This window comes from Myotis yumanensis, unplaced genomic scaffold (genome assembly GCF_028538775.1).
Source record: "Myotis yumanensis isolate MYYU_CA2020_CCGP unplaced genomic scaffold, mMyoYum1.0.hap1 SCAF_7, whole genome shotgun sequence".
Classification (NCBI taxonomy): domain Eukaryota; kingdom Metazoa; phylum Chordata; class Mammalia; order Chiroptera; family Vespertilionidae; genus Myotis; species Myotis yumanensis.
The window spans coordinates 63,828,383-63,849,423 of NW_027223758.1; the positions used below are offsets into that span (position 1 = coordinate 63,828,383).

Below are 21,041 nucleotides of genomic sequence, written 5' to 3' on the forward strand. Positions count from 1 at the left end.
ACTAAGGATTAATATTTCTAAGATATACCTAAGCAACAGAATATACTTTATGTCTTATTCTACACTTGAGTTCAGGGGAATTATTTACATGTTTCAATATTTACTCCTTAGTTTTCCAACTTGGCATTAGGTTAAAGAATGGATCCATCTTTTCCATTTATAATTTTTTAAATATTGATCTTAGAGAGAGGGAAGGAAGGAGAGAGAAAAGGCAACATCAATGTGAGAGAGAACATCGATTGGTTGCCTTCTGTATATGCCCTGACCAGGGACTGAACCCGCAACCTAGGTATATGCCCTGACTGGGAATCGAACCCACCACCTTTTGGTGTACAGGACGATGCTCCAACCAGCTAAGCCACCCAGTCAGGGCCCATTTATAATTTGTCAAGATGCTACAATAAAAACATAAAAGTAGCACAAGAAATTGAGAACAAAGCATGTAGAAATCATGAAGTATATACACTAAATTATGAAGTAAACTATAGCAAATGATGAGCAGTGAAAGCACATAAAAACTTTTTGTTACTCGTTTATATCAAGGAGGTCAACTACCAATATCTTTCTTCCCAATACATAACCCATCATATAACCTATAAGAACCCAAAATACACCTATATATAATGTGTGTGGGCATGCATAATGTCTAGACCAGTCACCTGTGCTTAATTGTGTTAGCCAACGGTCAATGCGTTTAGGTAGCCAGCCATTCTCATACAGTCCAACTGATGGAAACATCTTTAGTAGATATTTAGAAGCGGTAGAGTGCCTGTAATATATACCGCCAACTTTTACGAGACTGGTAGTAACTTATATTCCAAAACATTTTGAGTTTATTTTCCAGAAAAAAATTTTTTATAAGGTTACTCTGCAAATGGTTGGTAAAATAAAAATTTTCAAGCAGATAAAAGAAAATAGAAAAGCTCTTTAGTGGTCAGTCAAAAGAAGTAAGTGAAGAATGTAAATTATTTATTTGAACTTCTTAAAAGCACAAATATTAGTCATGTCTGAGACCTACAAATATAAAAAGTTTAAAAAAAGTTAGGAACTAGTTTAGCAGTTGAAAGATACTCAGTAAATAGTCATAAACAGAATATAATACTAGAACTCTCTGGCTCTTTAAATATGAATTTGTATTTAACATATGGCAACAATTCCAAGGCACATAAAAGAAAATTCTGGAACAAAATATTAGTCCCAACATCTTAACTCATTTTATGTTCAAAACGACAACTTCCGAAATTAAAAATTCTAACTTGCAAAATAATTTACGAGGATTAAGTTGGCTTGGAAACTTTGCTCATATATAGTTTAAAAAGAGGGCTGATTTTACAGATCACATTTACAGTGGGGCCTTGACTTACGAGTTTAATTCATTCCTTGACGGAGCTCGTAACTCAAATTACTCGTATGTCAAATCTTAAAGTGAACGAGTGAGACACGTGATGCTGGGCTGATGTTGTGGCGTTCACTGTGACGTTCGCTGCGCCAACTAGCGGTGGGGTATCTGAAGCTGGCTCGTAACCCGAATTTTAGCTCACAACTCAAAGCAAAAACTCGGCCGAGAGAGACGGCTCGTATCTCGAAAAACTTGTTAGTTGGGACACTCATAAGTCAAGGCCCCACTGTACTCATTAATAGTTGTTTGTTTCACTATTAATCCCTGTCTACTTAACAGGAGGGGTCTAAACTTGTACAACAAACCCGGGGCTCCTATTTTACAAGCAATGCCATTCTGTGCTTTTCTGTTTTCATACTGTTAATGAGCACTCAGAACTGTTTGTGACTTGGCCTTTCTACAGGGAGCAGAGAGATACAAGTTCTTTCCCTTCAACGGAGAAGCGGCAGTTCTCTGAAGTAGCTGACAGTTTTCAGTTCAGCTACTTAAATGCTTTAGAGAATAAGCAGTGTCAAAACTTTGTTTCTTGAAAGGTTTTTTTCTAGTCTCTTAAAGCAAAGTTCTGCTGTAGACTGTGACATCACTGCTTTAGAAGACTGTGGGTGAGTGAGAGACCATAAGGATCAGCAGCCACGGTTTATAACCGTAGGTGTGGTGTAATGGTTCATCCATAACCCCTTGGTAGGCAACAGATTTATTGCAGTTTTACTTTTTTAAAAGTATAAGCAGAAAGTATTATTTTACTGACCACAGCTTAGAAGAAGCCTTTCAATTTTCTTTTCTGACATGTTTGAACAAGCAGATGAATGAAATGTATTTCACAGAAACCACAAAACCCACGTCAGGTGTGAGAGCATTTTTTTTTTTTACCTGACAAGTCAAAACTGTAAGACATGCTAAGTGGCCGCACTGCTGAAAAAAAGAAAACAAACAATAAAAAGAAAATAATTCAGCTGTTAGAAACATACAGGGAGGACAAAAAAGAGGGGAAAATTCGAGAAGACCTGGAGTGGCACATTTCAGACTGTAAGGCAGAAGGCAGTGAATAAAAATCTAAAATATAATGAAACCGTGAATCTTAGTTTCAATTCTATCACTCAGACTTCAAATGAAGTAACATTAAAAGAAGAAAATAACTTTTTAAAGAACATGTTAAAAATAAGCATGATAAAGACAAAAATTTTAAAGAACCATAGTACTACAGAATTTTTGACTTCAATATAACATCAAAAGAAAAAAATAGCCATTTTAAAAAACACAGTTTTACAGAACATACAAATCTTTAAAATTTAAAGATAAATGTGATATTAAATAATTTATTTCAGGGTGAAAATTTGGCTCTCTGTATACAGGTGAAACATTTTAGGAACTAGCAGCATCACAATCCTATATAATAAAATCGTAGCATGCAAAGTGTCCCCTCTGGGAGTTCAACCAGGGGGCGGGGCCGGCTGGGGGAAGGGAGGGAGGCCCTGGCCAGCTGCGGCCACCAGGGGGAGAGAGGCCCTGGCCGGCAGCAGCGGCAGCAGCAGCAGCAAGCAACTGGGGGAAGGGAGAGAGTACCTGGCCAGCAGCCAGCAGCTACTAGGGACCCTACCAGTGCATGAAATTCGTGCACTGGGCCTCTAGTATGTCAATAATTGTCTATTGAAGGCAGTGTAACCTAGTAGTTGAAAAGAGGCCTCAGGAGCCAGAATGCCTAAATTTGAACATCAGCTCTGCCACTTACTACCAGTGTGATTATGGGCAAGTTACTTAACTTCTCTGTGCTTCAGTTACTTCATCTGTAAAATGGTAATAATGATACCTACACCTCATGGAACTGTTAGGAAGATTAAATAATTTTGTACCAAAAAAAAGAGAGAGAGAAAAGAAAAGGTGCTCAGAACAGTGCTTGGTACACAGTAAAAAGCTCAATAAATATACTTTTTTAAGAATAAACTTATTTATTTCCTATTGAATACTCTGTTTTTAAATTTTTATAACATACTAAAACCCATTGAATTTTATAACTTAAAGAGGATGAACTTTATGATAGGTAAATTTATCTTAATAAAACTGTTTTTAAAAAGGTTATACAAAGATTTGATGGATTTGGGTATTCATGACAGTCAGAATTATCTATTTTCACTACAGCCCAAAATTCTTACCAGGACTGTATATTCTATGACCTAGACTCAGGGATACAGGTGCTTTTGTAGTCAGAAGAGACTAACAGGGTTAGGCATACTTTGTGACTCGAGGGCCACAATGGGTTCTTAAACTGGACCGGAGGGCCGGAACAAAAGCATAGATGGAGTGTTTGTGTGAACTAATATAAATTCAAAGTAAACATCATTACATAAAAGGGTACGGTCTTTTTTTTTTTTTAGTTTTATTCATTTCAAACGGGCCGTATCTGGCCCGTGGGCCGTAGTTTGCCCACGGCTGGACTAGAACATTAGGTCTAGTGGGGAAGGAAGTACAGGCGTGTCTGCCCAGTTCAAGTTTTCCAGGTAGATTGCCTATAGCGTTCTAACGCCCATATTTAACAGCACGTAAGTATCTCTCGATATGTTTTTTGGCAGATTTTTTTTAAAGGAACAATTTATATTTACAACCCGAAGTCTCAATATAGTGTTTTTTAAAAAAAACGATGTGAAGGAAAAGCATTCAGTTACATCTCAAACTCAACTTAGCAAGATGTCAGAATCACATGCAGATGTTTTAAAAAGCACTTAAGTCAACAAAGGGGGTGTGAATATTAAATGGGGCAAATAAAGCAACTATGTGTTAAGAATCATACTTATTGTTTGATAATCAGGAAATAATATTTTAGGTATTTCATCCTAATATACAAACTACACTTTAACTTTTAAATAACCAATTTACTGTGTTTTAGTTGTCTTTCGAGATTTTACGTTGACGAGAATAATCCTCCACACACCATTAAAAAAAACTTTGCATTTCTAAAATCAAATACTACCGAATCTAGATTTCCCCAATTATGTAGAGTAAATAAAATACTACACATTGTAAAAGCACTCATCACTCTTCTCCAATATATTATTCTGCTCTTCTCTGGAACATGAACATATCTTTTGAAATAGACTGACTACTGCATAAGAAAGAGATGCTATTATTTCTTGAAAGATGAGGTTTAGATTTTTCTAGGTTCTATATAACACAAGAGGACAGCAATCAAGCATCATAGCCACTAAGATGTTTAAAAAAATGATGCTTTTAAAAGTAACAACTTATATTTTAAACCCCAAATCTCAATACAGTAAAAGATGTTAGGAAAAAAAGATCAGATATGAACACTATGTACAAGAATAGTAATTTCAGACTTAATAGGAAAACAGTCTGTAAAACAAAAGTAGGTAAATAAACACAGTTTAGCCATATGTGAGGATATCATGTCCTTATAAATAATGTTTTGAGTCATATTTAATGGCAGTGGAAGTGCTCATGTCACATACAATGTTAAATGAAGACAGAAGAATACTGTACATAAATTTTTTTGTTTCCAATTCAAGATGCACAAGTAGATTTGCAGGAACTGCCTCTGGCTGTTGAAATTATGGGTAACATTTCTTCTTTAAACATTTACATCTTTCCCCCATTTCAACAGTGGGGTTTCTACTTGCAATTATATGGAGAGGAAAAGGTTATAAAAATATTTAGGGAAACATTTCTTCAAGTTAATTCTGCCAACCTTATCCTAACCAAACCCCCCAAAGGAAAATTGTAAGAATCAATATATATCTACAGAAATAATGAACCCAAATCTTTTACTGTTGAATTAAAATTTAAGATCACTTTGAAGACAGAAGTCTAGAAGTAAGACTCTCAAACAAAATCACTTTCTATAATAGCTCAATTCTGGTTGTTGTGAAATACCAAGTAATAAGGTTAAAATAAGATAAGATATAATCAACAAAAACTGATATTTAATTATTGTAAAATAGGGCTTCTATTAGTTAGCATCTAATTTGTTTAAAATGAAATAGGAGAATATGTGTGTGACAAGTGTTTGTGATGACATTCCATGCAATTTAAGAGTGTCCCCTTGATGCCTATAAAGATTGCTAGTTTCTTCCTTAAACTCCTTCAAAAGACCTCACTTAACGCCCTCTCACTGGCTGCTATGAGCACTCATGTGTATCTCTTGCAACATGAACATGCAGGACACTCCAGAGTCACTCTTCTGTGAGCATATGCAGGCAGGGATGATGCCTATTCATCTGTGTCCCCCAACAGCTGGCACAATGTTTAATAGAAAATAAAGGTTCAAAACAGTATTGGAAAAAAAGAAAAGAGAAAAAGAGACTCAATGCTACATACCATTCAAGTAATACAAGTACATTATGCTTGTCTTGTTCCTTTCTCTATTCTGTTGGTACTGCCATTAAAGTTTATAATCCCAAACCCAGTTAATCTTTACTCCTGTAAATCATAAAGCTTACTTTTCTCATGGCAAACTATTTGTTTTACTCTATAGTTTTGTTGAAATCGTTTGTATTACCTCCATAATTCCTTTTCAAGGTGTAGTAAATTTTAAAAAATCTAGTTTAAAACAATTATCCTATAATTAATTTCCTTATTTTTCCATAGTGGTTCTAACTCTCTGTTCTCAAAAAATATGAATATACATATAGTCTGTGAAATATGCATACATTTTTAAAACATTTCAGGGGATTCACAGACCCTCCTCAGGCCCAGTTAAGGATCCCAGGATAAGAACTCTTGGTTCACATGGTTTATATGTTTTGGCTCATTATTATGTAAATGCTCATATGGATTTGTCACTTTGCATGCTATAAACATCATTTAAAAGTATTTTTATTGATATCAGAGAGAACTGGTAAAGGAGACAGAAATATCAATGATGAGAGAGAGTCATTGATCGCTGCCTCCTGAACACCCCACACTGGGGGTCCAGCCCACAACTCAGGCATGTGCCCTGACAGGAATCAAACCCTGACCAGTCGATGCTCAACCACTGAACCATGCTGGCTGGGCTAAACATAATTTTTAAGAGACAACACTTGCTGCCATAAAAATTAGACAGGGATAAATTGACATAACTTTCATTTGTAGTTTAGTAATTATAAGGTACATTAAAACATTTCAACACCTATGGGAGTTCTTTTTACAGCCAAGTCCCTATACTAGGGAGTGGGGTCACAATAATGAACAAGACAGACATGGGTCCTGCCATGATGAAGGTCACAATGTAACAGAAGGGCTGAGAGTCAAAGAACATCAATATGGAGCGACTGTAGAGTTCCGAGCTGGACTAGGGAGAGTAATCAGAACTGATGCAATAAATAGACCAGAGAAGATGACAACTTAGGTTAAGACAGTGGCTGTTGAGTGGAAGCCTAGAAAGTTCCAGAAGTAAAACCAACAGGGCTTGGCTGTTAAGAATCAGAGATGATACTGAAGTTTGTGTTGGGCACACTGAGATGGGGAAACAGTAAGAGACAGTTTGGGTAAAGCAGATGAGTTTACTTGTGGACTTGTTGGGCTTGTCTTACTTGTAGGATATAAGGAGGCTCTATCTAGCAGACAGATGGATGCATGAGTTTGAACTTTTAGAGAAATCTGTGCTGTAGATTCAGGGCTGGAAGATAGCCAGAAACAAAAACTATGGAAAAGGGCATGGCTGAACAGGAAGAAGTGAGCCCAAGATAGAAACTTAAAGAATCAAGAAGAGTCTCAAAGAAGCAGAAAAAGAAATCAGAGGGGAAACTAGGAGAGGGTGGTGTCACGGAACTGATTCCCTTCCTGTTCAGGTGCCATTATAATCTATTTTCCTAACGGAAGTTTCTCTGAATCCTTTGGACACCTTAAATTGGAGGAGAGCGGTATAAACAAAATGTTTACAATGATCTATCTATAAATCAAAATCAATGTGTGCTTATAGTATACATTAAACACATTAAATTTACTAAATATAAAGGAACTTTGAGAATAAGTGATATCAGATAGTAATTGATGCTTTTATCACCTAATACCATATCTTTAAACCTATAATCAAGACAATAGAATAGAAACTTGAAGTAACACCATCATCTATATTCTAAAACATATCTTTGTATATGTGTCACAATTTATAAAGTATTTTAACCACAATCTTATTTAATTCTTCCAAAAAAGCCATAATGCAGGTGTAGAGGAATTTTTATGCCCCTTCTATTGACAAAGAAATAGACACTCAGAGAGGTAAAGACACTCTCCTAAAACCACAGTCTAGAGCAGTGGTTCTCAACCTTCTGGCCCTTTAAATACAGTTCCTCATGTTGTGACCCAACCATAAAATTATTTTCGTTGCTACTTCATAACTGTAATGTTGCTACTGTTATGAATCATAATGTAAATATCTGATATGCAGGATGGTCTTAGGCGACCCCTGTGAAAGGGTCGTTTGACCGCCAAAGGGGTCGCGACCCACAGGTTGAGAACCGCTGGTCTAGAGACTGGCAGAGCTCCATCCACCCTGCCAGTTCAGGATGATGTAGGGAAAGAATTTCTTATTCTTGTACCGTTAGTTCCACTAAGCTGACTATATAAAGACACTTTTTCAAGTGGGTGTGACTAGACCAGGAGTGTGGAAAGCAGTGACTCACCTAATCTGCTACGTCTAATCTCTTCCGGGGAGACGGGCCGCAGCTTTCTTTCTGCTTTGATTTCTTCTAGTATTCTTTCATGGAGGCTCCGTGGCCGTGGTGGAGTGGGTTTCAGTTTTCTGGCTGAGGCCTTGAAAAAAACACATAATGGTTGGAGACTTTAAGTAGTTGTCCTTATATAGTTTTTACTTAAGTCCATTCATACAGTATAATCTTATGAAATGATATTTTATGGATTGACACATTGCTTGATAAAAAAAACTATTTAGAGTCATTATCAAGATTTCTAAAGCAATAGGGAGATTTCTGAATTTCACAGTGATTTAGTCGTACGTGCTTAACTAATTTTAAAGAGACAACTGTGGCTCAGTGGTTGAGTGTCAACGTATGAACCAGGAGGTCATGGTTCAATCCAGGTCAGGGCACATGCTGGGGTTGTGGGCTCGATCCCCAGTGGGGGGGTGTACAGGAGGCAGCTGATCAATGATTCTCTCTCATCACTGATGTTTCTCTTTCTCTCTCCCTCTCCCTTCCTCTCTGAAATCAATATATATATATATTTAAAAAAGAGAAAATTTTGCTAAAGTTAAAATTATGTTCCCTATATGCAAGCATGAGAGGCAATTAACTGAAGTGCAAGCTATACTTTAATACTATTATTGTTTTTGAAAAGAATATTTTCAAGTCACCACAACCTTCTCAGATTATTATTATCTTTATTCTATAGTTGCATAAATAAAGGCTCCAGGAGGCTGATTAACTTGCTCAGAGACAGATGGCTGCTAAATCTTGGAGCTAGTGTGTAAATCCAGGTTTATTTGACACCATGCTCTCTCTTCTCTCCCATGACCTGCATTCTTAAAATTATTTCCTAGGTGGCCTCTTCCCCTTCTTTTAAAAAGATTTATAAGAGGGATCATTAATTATGCTTTAGACCCTGTGTACATTCCCTTTCAGGTTAATGAATGTACAAGGGTTGAGAGGCTTTGGTGAGCACTGGTATTGAGCCAAGGGGAGAAGTGAGGAACAAAGGAAGCACAAACCAATGCTCATCCAGATTAAAATATTCTGATTCCATGGTCACTAAAAAGAAGTGTTAACAGAGGAAGATAATATAAAAGCAGATATACAGAAGGGTGAATTTACTGCAAAATAGTATGGAAATGACAATTTAATCAAAGAGGTTATTAGCACTATTAAGTAAACTGGAAGGGTAGGCAATCCACACCAGGAACAATCTGATATTATATTTAGCCATTATTCTAGGAAGTTTTTGTTCAGATTTTGCACTATAACCCAGGTTGTTTTGAATTGAAACATCCTAAGATAGCCTTGTACAGTGGGGCCTTGACTTACGAGTGTCCTGACTAACGAGTTTTTTGAGATACCAGCTGTCTCTCGGCCAACTTTTTGCATTGAGTTGACAGAGTAATTTGAGTTAATGAGCTCCTTAACGAGCTCGGTCTTGGAACGAATTAAACTCGTAAGTCAAGGCCCCACTGTATTAAACAAATGTTAAGAGTTTTCCTGTGACTTAAATGTAAATCTTTAGTTGGGAGTCACCATCTAGCTTCTATATATATAAAAGGCTAATATGCAAAGTGTTCCCTTGGGAGTTAGAATGGGAGTTCGATCGCTTGCTATGACGTGGGCTGACCACCAGGGGGCGGCGCGGATCGAAGGAAGGCCCCAATCGGCCCTGATCGCAGGCCAGGCCTAGGGACCTTACCTGTACACAAATTTCATACACCAGGCCTCTAGTTCTGAGAATAAAAGCTCAATGTAAAAACTAACCACGTTAAGAGCTGAGTTCTAGAAATCACACCTTATAGGAGAATAATTCATTCTGTGAACACCAATCAAGAGGAATAAGTCAAATTACATACTGGATTTAAAGGAGGTCTTGATCTGATGAAGTCGAGAATGATTTCATGAGCACTTTTTTTTAACCGAGGAGGAATATCACCATTCACCTGGAAAAAAAAAAAGACAAAAAGTAGAAGATTCATCTGATTATAGCAGTGATTTTCAACAGTGTGCCACAAGAATTTTTAAAACAAGCAATACCTGACTATTTAGTCAGGGGCACTGACCGCTTTTCTCTTAGATCAGTGGTTCTCAACCTTCTGGCCCTTTAAATACAGTTCCTCATGTTGTGACTCCCAACCATAAAATTATTTTCGTTGCTACTTCATAACTGTAATGTTGCTACTGTTATGAATTGTAATGTAAATATCTGATATGCAGGATGGTCCTAGGCGACCACTGTGAAAGGGTCGTTAGACTGCCAAAGGGGTCACGACCCACAGGTTGAGAACCACTGTCTTAGATTGTCAAATAAAAAAATGACAATCTTAATCAGAGAAACAAGTATCACATGATCTCACTCATATGTGAATCTAATGAACAAAAATAAATTCATGAAGAAAATATATCCAGAGACATAGAAGCATGGAAGAAACTGATGAATTTCAGAGGGAAGGCAGTGGTGGGTGGATGGGTGGGAAGAGATTAACCAAAGAATGATATGCATATATACAAAATCCCTGGGTCTTCTTTAAGAAGTAAAAGAAGAAAATAAAGGATCAAAAATACAAATCATAAAATTGTACATGTCTAGCGATAATTACTTTAAATGCAAATGAATTATGTACTCTAAAAGATATACGGTGGCCAAATGCTGACTACAAAAGACTCACTTCAAATAAAAAACAAAACAAAAAGAAAGCTGTGGTAGCAATACTTATACCAAACAAAAGAGATCTAAAAAACAAAATAAATGAACAAGAAGAACAGAAACAGACTCACAGATACAGAGAACAGTTTGACGGTTTCGAGATGGGAGGGAGCTTGGGGAGGGGGTGAAAAGGTGAAGGTATTAAGAAGTACAAATTGGCAGTTACAGAATAGTCACAGGGATGTAAAGTACCACATAGAAAATATAATCAATAATACTGTAATAACTATGTATGATGTCAGATGGGTACTAGATTTATCGGGTGATCACTTAGTAAGTTATATAATGTCTAATCACTGGGATGTACACCTGAAACTAATATAATACTATGTCAACTAGAATTGAAAAATAAAAAATTATTTACAGTAAAAAAAGAAATATACCTTGCATATAATTTAAAATATTTAAGTGCCCTTGTAAGCAAAGAGATACAGTTTTTAAAAATAAAAGAGTATTTTGTCTCACTCAAATTGGTCAAACCGAAAAGATACCCAAAATTTGGTCAAGATGTGAAGAACAGAAACAGACTCACAGATACAGAGAACAGTTTGAAAGCTTCAAGATGGGTGAAAAAGGTGAAGGGACTAAGAAGCACAAATCAGCAGTTTCAGAACAGTCACAGGGATGTAAAGTACCACATAGGGAATATAATCAATAATACTGTATAACTATGTGTCAGATGGGTACTAGATTTATTGGGTGATTGAGTTATATAATGATTTAACTCCTAAGAACTTAATTCAAAGATTTAATTGTAGCTATTCAAAAAGATTTATATACAAGGTAACACAAAACAGGATGTTGATAACTGGATATAAGTTGATTAGTTTAATAAACTCTGGTATAGCCATAAGCTGGAAAAGATGCAGTCATTTAGAAATGATGTTGAATAAACAATGACATGAGAAAATGCTCATATGTTAAGTGAAAATAACAGGTTATAAAACAAAGATTCCAATGTTAATCCATATTGTCCAAATAAAATGTATAGAAAAAAATTGAAGGTTATACATCAGCATGTTAGCAAAATTTCTCTCTGGATTGTGGAATTACATATTTTTAATTTTTTTCTTTGAGCTTTTTTATATTTTCCAAATCTTCTATAATGATCATGTATTACTTTTATGAGAAAAAAATATTTTTAAAGTATAACACTGAAAAGAACATTTTCAACAAATTGTTCAGATTACTGAAGAAGATCCATTTGAATCCATTTGAATCCATTAATAGTTTTCTTTGTTACTTACCATCACTTTTCGCAAAGTGTATCTTTTGGATCTAATGTCATCCATTAGCATCTCATAAGGGGTGAGCTGATATTCAATGGGCAAAGGGTTGTACTGCCGTTCTTGGACCTTTTTAAGTTTTACTCCATTCCGCAAATCCCTCATCACCTGTACCCAGAATCGAGCCTGAAAGTATCAATGTTAGAGAGACATCAATGAATGAATTTATTAGTTTCCTATAAATAGCTACAGTCACACAGAAAAAATGAAGAGCTTGGATTACAAACAAAAACAATTTTGAAATTAAATTTTAGGCTACTAAAAAGTAAGTAGAAAGCCCAGTAGAGAATCCACAAGCTATAACTGCTGAGACACCTGGGTATAAATCCTAACTCATCCACTTTGGTAGACATTAATGGTCTCAGTTCTTCAGGCCTCCTGTGTCTACACTGTTATGTAGCTTTGCTCACTAAAGAGAAAGACTGTACTTCTCACACCTTGATATATGATTTGCTTGGCCACTGGAATAGTAATGGATATGACGTGACTAAAGGCTTCAAAAGCAAATGCACAATGGGCTGTCATTCGCATGTCTATTATCGCCATAAGGACAACATGCCTGGATTGACATGATGCCCACTGGAATGACCACCTAGCAGAAGGATGAGACACACATAGAGTGGAGTTACTACAATTGATCTGCAAACTCATGAGCTAAATTAATATTAATGCCTAATGCCACAGTGATTTTGTAGTGCTTGGTTACATGGCATTATAGTGACCATAACAAACTTATACAACCACCTATTAGCTATTGGACATCCAGGCAGCTGCTTCATCTTTCTGAACCCTGGCTTCCTTATCACTAAAACAAAATGGTACTTCATAACTTGTTGAGCAGATCAGAGATGTTCTCTATATAGAATATGTGTTCTGTACATAGAAAATGCATAAAAATGACAATTTTTATGTTATTATCTTTGCACAAATTATTTAATATCAGTTTTCTTATCTACAAATAGCAAGTTGCCTTGTCTATCTTTCAAAAGATTGAGATATATATGAAGTACTTATAGTAATATAAAACATATTCAATATGTGTATTATAATTTAACCCTTTTGTTTCCCCGCTTTATAAGCTAACGGTGTCATAGTCTCTACTTCATTGAAAAATAAATCAAGCACTAGCCGGTTTTCTTCAATGGATAGAGTGTCGGCCTGCGAACTGGAAGGTCCCAGGTTCGATTCCGGTCAAGGGCACATGCCCGGGTTGTGGGCTCGATCCCCAGTGGGGGACTTGCAGGAGGCAGCCGATCCATGATTCTCTCTCATCATGGATGTTTCTATCTCTCTCTCCCTCTTCCTTCCTCTCTGAAGTCAATAAAAAAAAAATCAATATGATATTTAACTGAAATATTGTAGTTTGTTAAACTTAGTATCTCAAATAGCTACTTAAATATACACTGAGTGGCCAGATTATTATGACCACCCCATTAGTGAATGAATTACCAATGAAGTGAATTAGTTATACAAATAATAATAATAAAACCTTGGGAGTATTTGCTTAGGAAGTTTTCAATATTCAGTATTTTTGGAATGTCAATGAAGTACTGATGGGGTGGTCATAATAATCTGGCTGGTCATAATAATCTGGCCACTCAGTGTATTTTAACATCAAGTGGTATAATTTATAAGAATTGTCTATAAAGATAACTCCAATTAAATGTCTCAAAAATGTCCCCCAAAACAATGTGATTAAAAAACAAAAACAAAATGTATACCATTTCTTATTCCAAAAAGAATTTGAGGTACTTAATATTGAGGTATACCCATTAGAACATCTTCTAAAATATTCCTTTTTAAAAAAAATAGTTTAGATCTGCCATTAAAGATATTCTAACACATTCCTAAAATAGTTAGCTTTCTCTTGTCCCAACTTCTCTACTTTTCTTACTTATTCCTTTAAGATCTAGTTCAATCTATCTCATCTTTTAAAAATATGAGGTCTTCTCTGACCTCCTCAAGCTTTAAGAAAACCTGACATATGAAACTTGGAATTCTCAAAATAGGTAAATTAGGGGATGATCACTCACATAACTTTTGCTATAATTTATGAAAGGATTAAAACAGCCTTTTTTTATATAGCCAGTTCTTTATGTATTATTGTTTGGCAAAAATTTTACAAATTACTTTTCAGAAATTAAAGTCATGGTTATTACACAATATAATGCACAACTGTCACTGTATATATTCCCAGAGATTTTATTACTTCCCCCTTATTCCACTAGGAATATCCTGAGATGTTTAGAGTCAGCCATTCAAAAAATTCTGATTCTCCTTCATTCTATTCCTCATTTCATTCTAATCTTTCTAGGTAATTAGGAAGCAGATCTAATATGTCCAAAAGCAAGTTGTTCATATCTCCCAAATCTGCATCTTTTCCTACTTTCTCATTTAATAATGTCAATACTTATCCAGTGTACTTAACCTGAAAAGTCAGAATCCTAAAATGTGTTTTCCCATTGACACCTGAACATACCTGTCTAACTCTGTGACATTCACTGTCCTGTCCCCAAGGCCGTCATGCCTGCCCGACTTTAAGTCATCTATGAGGACAGGGATTCAGGGAGCTAGTACCAGGCTGGAAAAACAGTAGACACTCAAATGTGTCACATGAATACACCACCATCATCTGCTCTAGAACTCTGTCTTCTGTTTTATGAAAGCAGAGTCCCCATATTATTCATTCTGCATCCCCAGGGAATAATTGAATATACTACACTATATTTCATACCTTATCCTGAAACAGAGCATAAACTTTGACTTACATATAAGATTATGCTAAAGTATTAATATAATCAGAAAGATCAATATTTTAAAACGTTGAAACTCCCAGACACACTGGGGTGATTCTAATTAAATCAGATAGTTTATTAAATGGGAAATAGATATTTCCTCAAATGAAAGACTAGGTATTCAAATTCATGTAACATCAATTCATACTACAGTCCTTAACAACCAGCTATTTCTTCTCTAACACTAAACAGAACAGGGAGAATGCCCAGCTCTTACCCAGTCAGCGTTTTTCAGCTCCTCCAGTTCTGTGTTTGATTCATTGCTCTTCTCCATTTCTTGAATCTTCTTCAGATTCTACCAGTTGAAATAAAAATATTTGGCATAAAAATTTCATTTAGCTACCTTCTCAACTTAAAATTTCTAATGGATACCTTCAGATAAAATATACACAAAACCGTTATTGAAGCAGATAATACAGGTAGTGTCAGGTTCAACAGAATCACCAATTCTTCAGGGAAACTTTCCCTTCCTCCCTGAACAAGCCAAACCTTCCTGCCATACAACTTTGTGGCACCATAAACCTTTCCTCTATGGTTCTTATCAACACTAATTTTACATTTGTTTGTGCCTTCCTCTAGACTCCATGACTCAGATTTCTGTTCTCAGAAGCTAATATAAGCACTGCCACTTTTGATACTCAAATAATTTAATAAATACATTTCAATATACAAAATGTCTTTTATTTCTTTTTAATTTGATACATATATATATTGCAAAATGGCTATCACAATAAGGTTAGTTCCACTTCCATCTCCTCACATAATTATCTTTTTTTAAAATGGTGAGAACATTTAAGATCTACTCTCTTTGAAGCTTTCAAGTATGTAATATAATATTGTTAACTATAGTCACCAGGCTATACATTAGATCCCCAGAACTTATTCATCTTATAACTGGAAGTTTGTGCCCTTTGAAATTGCATTAATTCAACATCCGCAATAAAAAAATCTTGATAGGTAAAATATATATTCACATATTAATTACAATTTTGTGTTATAACATTCCTACTCACAATAATTCAACTCTAATATATTTTGCTAAGCATATTTGCCTAATTGCATTTGGACTAAGTTTAAATGAATTGTATGAAACCTAATTTGTTTTATATACAAATAATGAATACTTAATATAAAATATTTCTAAACCATTTATTTTTAGTTTTTCAACATCTCAGATTAACCATCTGCAAAATGATAATAACACCATCTGCTTTTCTGTACTTAATAATGCCCAGGAGTATTAATACAGAAAGAATAAAATTACTCTGAGGAAAAGGTGGTATAAATATTGCATTACCTCCTCTCTCCCTAGGAAAGAAATTAGGAGAAAAAAGTATATTTGGTTCTTTCAGAATGTGTTTCCATAATTATTTTTAAAAAGAAGTCAGGTTTCCTGCTTGGGACTATCTAGTAAGACACTTGCCACGGCCTTGTTTAAGTTCCCTCTTCGGGCCTTCTGTTCCCCACCTTTAAAAGGAAGATACCACCATCTACCTCACGGTGCTGTGTTTAAAATATAATCAATTAAACATAGCAGAACCTTGCATTTATATCCTCTGGGGAAAAGGAACTTCCAAAACAGGCATACCCTAATTCTCCTCTGAACTATGGATATATACTACTCATATGTCAGTGGGCATCCACTGCTTTTGTCTAGAAACCCTTTCCCTCCCTTCCTTTCATAAAGATCCTTCTCTCTGTAGGGCATGCATCCCCTACAGGTTGAGTAGGGCTGAGCCCATGCTTAGCATCTTGTCACCTACTCACAGGGATGAGGATACCATCTCCCAAGTCACAGTGACTGGTTCCTGAGTGGGCACATAACTCCTTATCTTCCTCCAATACTTTTCTGCCCCAGTTAACAGAAAAGACTTTCTGCTGTAGTTACTGAACTGAAAACATATGAGATTTGGGCAGCACATTGTCATCTTACCTGCCTTTACCTAAGAGCCTGTCCTGGGGATAGAGAAAGAAAGCCAGCCCTGATCACAGGGTTTGAGGTACTGGATCCAGCTGTGCCTAAGCTAACGATACCTTTAAACTTCCCACTTATGGGAGCCAATAAACCCGGCCCACTCCACCCATGCTAATTTGAGTGGACTGTCCCTTGCAACAGAAACCGTTATGAGTTAATATGTCCTCTTAGTCCAGAAATATGAGTTCATTCTTCTTTGTCTTTGGGGTACTCTGGTGGAATAGTACAAGAAACATATGGCTTCTCTTCCATCCAACCTTACTTTTTACTATTCTCCAACATATTCCTGACTAAATGTAGTCAGGATGGTCTCACTGCTATGCCTTTACACATCTCCACCTTTACTTGTGCAGTGATAAAATCTCTAACTCTCTGCTACTAAGAAACACTATCTATTCTTTATAACACAGAAGATACTTTCAATGAATGGTCCAAGAATTTCATGTTTCTTTATTTTTCTGAAAATAAAATAGTATAAATTGTAACTCAGATACTTCCTAGCTGTGTGACTTTGAACAAATTATATTAAACTGCTCTAACCCTCAGTTTGATGTTTTCATCTGTAAAATGCAGGTAACTACCTTTAGCATTCTGTTAATATTACATAAAATAATACAGGAGAAATACAGCATGCAGCCTGGCTCATGGTAAACATATAGTAGGTATTAACTTTATAAGCCAATGAATATCTATGAGGATTTGATTGTGAACACTTTTACTCCATCACAAAAACATTGCATTCTTTTTACCAAATAAGATCTCTCTCTAGCTACTTTATGAAATAAAATTCAGATTCAGCAATAAATCAATACAATACAGTTAAGAATCTGTAACTACTATAATTGAACAAGCTACAACCAATGTGCAACTAAAAATCTCACGTTTTTCTTGTTAGCAGCAAAAACAATGAGATATTTGAAATAAAATTACAGATTTTTCTAATTTTAGAAATAAGCTTCTGTCAATGATATTCTAGCTTCTGAATAAACGTTTTTTTGCTTGCACAAATGTAATAACAGATGCCAACCTGTGCTTAGAATACGGTGAGAAAGTTCTAAGAGCACCCACATGGCAATTAACTCTCCCCATTTCTAACATAACCAGTCTCAAGACAGCAATTAGAACTGCTCCATGCCAACATTTTCAGTTCCTGGCATGTTAAAAATAAAGTAATTAAATCTACTCTGTAAATTACATCAAATGCTGAGAGAGTAATTTTAATTCACATGTCTCTTCTTAAATTAAACTACCCTTACAAATATATTCACGTATAAAAAATAATCTATCTATCTATCTATCTATCTATCTATCTATCCATAAAAGCCTAACCGTTCGAACATTAGCTATGATGCGTACTGACCACCAGGGGGTAGACCAGGGGTGGGCAAACTTTTTGACTCGAGGGCCACAATGGGTTCTTAAACTGGACCGGAGGGCCGGAACAAAAGCATGGATGGAGTGTTTGTGTGAACTAATATAAATTCAAAGTAAACATCATTACATAAAAGGGTACGGTCTTTTTTTTTTTTTAGTTTTATTCATTTCAAATGGGCCGGATCCGGCCCACGGGCCGTAGTTGCCCATGGCTGGGGTAGACGCTCAACACACAGGCATGGAAACATAGAAACATGCATACTAGAGGCCCCAGTGCACAGATTTGTGCACCAGTGGGGTCCCTCGGCCTGGCCTTCGGAGGCAGGGCCGAAACTGGCAGTCCGACATCCCCCAAGGGATCCCAGATTGCGAGAGACCACAGGCCAGGCTGAGGGACCCCACCAGTGCATGAATCCATGCACCGGGCCTTTAGTATTTTAATAACAGCATTTTAATGATCACTATTTTCCTCCATATTATTAACTATTTGTCATTTAATGGTATTCCCCTATGCAAAGTTCAGAAACTTTTAAATGTGTAAAAAGGAATGTTTCAATAATTCCATGAACCAAGTTTTTTTACTCAGTTAAAATATGTTAATATACTTTCAAAGAAATTACATTGTTTTTTCTCCTAACAGAAGATACTCTCTCTATATAAAATTTCTTTTTATATTCCTACGTATAATATTCCCTTTGAAGTAAAATATTTTTGAAGTAAAATACTTTAGCATTAAAGATAAACTGAGCTCAAGAACTGCATCATAGCCGAAACCGGTTTGGCTCAGTGGATAGAGCGTCGACCTGCGGACTGAGGGGTCCCGGGTTCGATTCCGGTCAGGGGCATGTACCTGGGTTGTGGGCACATCCCCAGTAGGAGATGTGCAGGAGGCAGCTGATCGATGTTTCTCTCTCATCGATGTTTCTAACTCTCTCTCTCTCCCCCTTCCTCTCTGTAAAAAATCAATAAAATATATTTAAAAAAAAAAAAAAAAAAAAAAAAAAAAAAAAAAAAAGAACTGCATCATGAAATTATGATTCTTGTATAGCACAAATTGAAATAATATATGTAAATCATTTTAAAAAGTGTCACTGTAGTGTGATTATATAGTATAAGATATACTCATATAATCTTTTGAAAATTCATAATAAACCATGAGTATTTCTAATTCATCTTCTTACCTCATAATTTCAATATCTGATCAAAGATGAGCAGATAAAGATAAATTGGCTCCAATCTGGGCATCTAGAAATCATCCTCGCACGATAGGATTTTATTAAATTTAGGGTAAGCTTAACCATTCAGAAGAATTTGACGAATGAGATGTGAGGATCATTTAAACATTTAGAAAATCAAGCCCTCGGCAAAATGCTACTTTTAAACAGTTGTAGTTATGTGTATTGGTAGAGGAAACAAAATGTTTCATTCCCTGGTTAGACGCTGGCGGCGCCCGCGTTCACTTGCCACAGCCCTCCTCATACTGCTGGAATGCTGCTCCTACACTGTCATTCCTACTCGAGTATCTTGTTCACTACTATGTCCCCAATGAAAATGGAAATAATAATAGCACAATGCACAGCCTGTTGTGAGAACCACATAAATTCATGCACATAAAAAGTCTTAGAATAGTATTTCACACAAAGTATAGAATAAATATTAGCTATTATTAGTTGTAGTAGCATGGGTCATGTAGGAGACACACTAATTAACTGTAGTATGAATTAATGAATTTTGCCAACTGATCCTAGTTCTTTTGAAATCTAGTGCTTCTTCACTCACGTGTATATGCTACAGCTAAATATGGCTATTATGTTCTCACAATTCTTCACCAAAATTCCCCAGTTCCTTAACAGTTTCTTCCATATTGAGGTTTATAGATACCTCCCTTCACATCCTGACTTCTTTCTCAAGATCCATTTTTGTTATTGGTCACTATTTCTAAAACATTAAAAAGTAGTGCTAATCCCAATTCTTTTTATCACCAGGGACAGCTAATTTATTGCAGGCTGTTAAACTGTGCTTCAGTTTCCTATCTACAAAATGACAGGAGGCATGCAGAGTGGAGGGGGTCAATGGGAAAACCCCCCACAAAGGGGACATCTGTAATACTTTCAAAATGATGGGAGGAAAAGGGCAAGTCTACCTAATTAATAGGAATATCATGAGAAAGTGTTCACATAAGCAATGAATAAGACATACTCAGGGATTTATAACTGTTTAAGTGAATATACTATCTGAGCTCAGAGCTGTTGCTTGGGGCTTTGGATCTTTTTTCCCTCAGAAGTACATATATTTTCTTAAAGTGGAAATGTTTTAGAAATTTAAAAAATTGAGTAGTATTCAATCTCAACGCCCTACTCCTCAGGTTCCCACTTTGAACAGCAGGATAAATGTTGCAGGGGTTGGCTATAAGGAACTTAAGGCTGATTCTATTCTGCTCTATTTGTTCTTGAATGTTAATATGCTAAACGTTTAGGAACATACAATTCGAGAACCAAAACGTGGTATTTACTAGGTTAAAACACACACACCCCATCTCACTGATGAATGGCCCAAGTGTTGTCCTAAGCTGAGGAGGCAGCAAGGGAAACATACCTGAAAAGAGCACAAGAGATTTTGTCCTAGGATGCCTAATTCTATGACAGGCTTGGCAATATAAACATGGTCACTGCTCTTAGGTTCTCAATCTAGTGAGCAGATAGACAGATGTAAACACCGATTACAATACAATGTGATAACTGATAGAAGCCAGAGGGAAATGTTCTATCAATGAACACAGAGAATAAAGAAATTAACTGCAGGGGGTAATGTGGGAATAAGGACACATATGTAATAACTTAATCAATAAAAGAAATCAATAA

At 35.9% G+C, this 21,041-nt stretch overlaps 2 protein-coding genes across 3 annotated transcripts in view; one reads left to right on the plus strand and one right to left on the minus strand.

The window, feature by feature from the left end:
* The window catches only part of PRELID3A (PRELI domain containing 3A), a 104,462-nt gene that overhangs the window by 65,872 nt on the left and 17,549 nt on the right, over window positions 1-21,041 (plus strand). The window lies entirely within an intron of this gene.
* Window positions 1-21,041, minus strand: part of SPIRE1 (spire type actin nucleation factor 1) — a 115,599-nt gene that overhangs the window by 29,914 nt on the left and 64,644 nt on the right. For both annotated transcript variants that reach the window (XM_070420693.1, XM_070420694.1), the window contains exons 5-8: window positions 15,049-15,126; window positions 11,998-12,162; window positions 9,900-9,986; window positions 8,014-8,143 (exon numbers count right to left, since the gene is read on the minus strand). In XM_070420693.1, coding sequence (XP_070276794.1) covers window positions 8,014-8,143; window positions 9,900-9,986; window positions 11,998-12,162; window positions 15,049-15,126 — 460 coding nt within the window. The remainder of the gene's footprint in view (window positions 1-8,013; window positions 8,144-9,899; window positions 9,987-11,997; window positions 12,163-15,048; window positions 15,127-21,041) is intronic.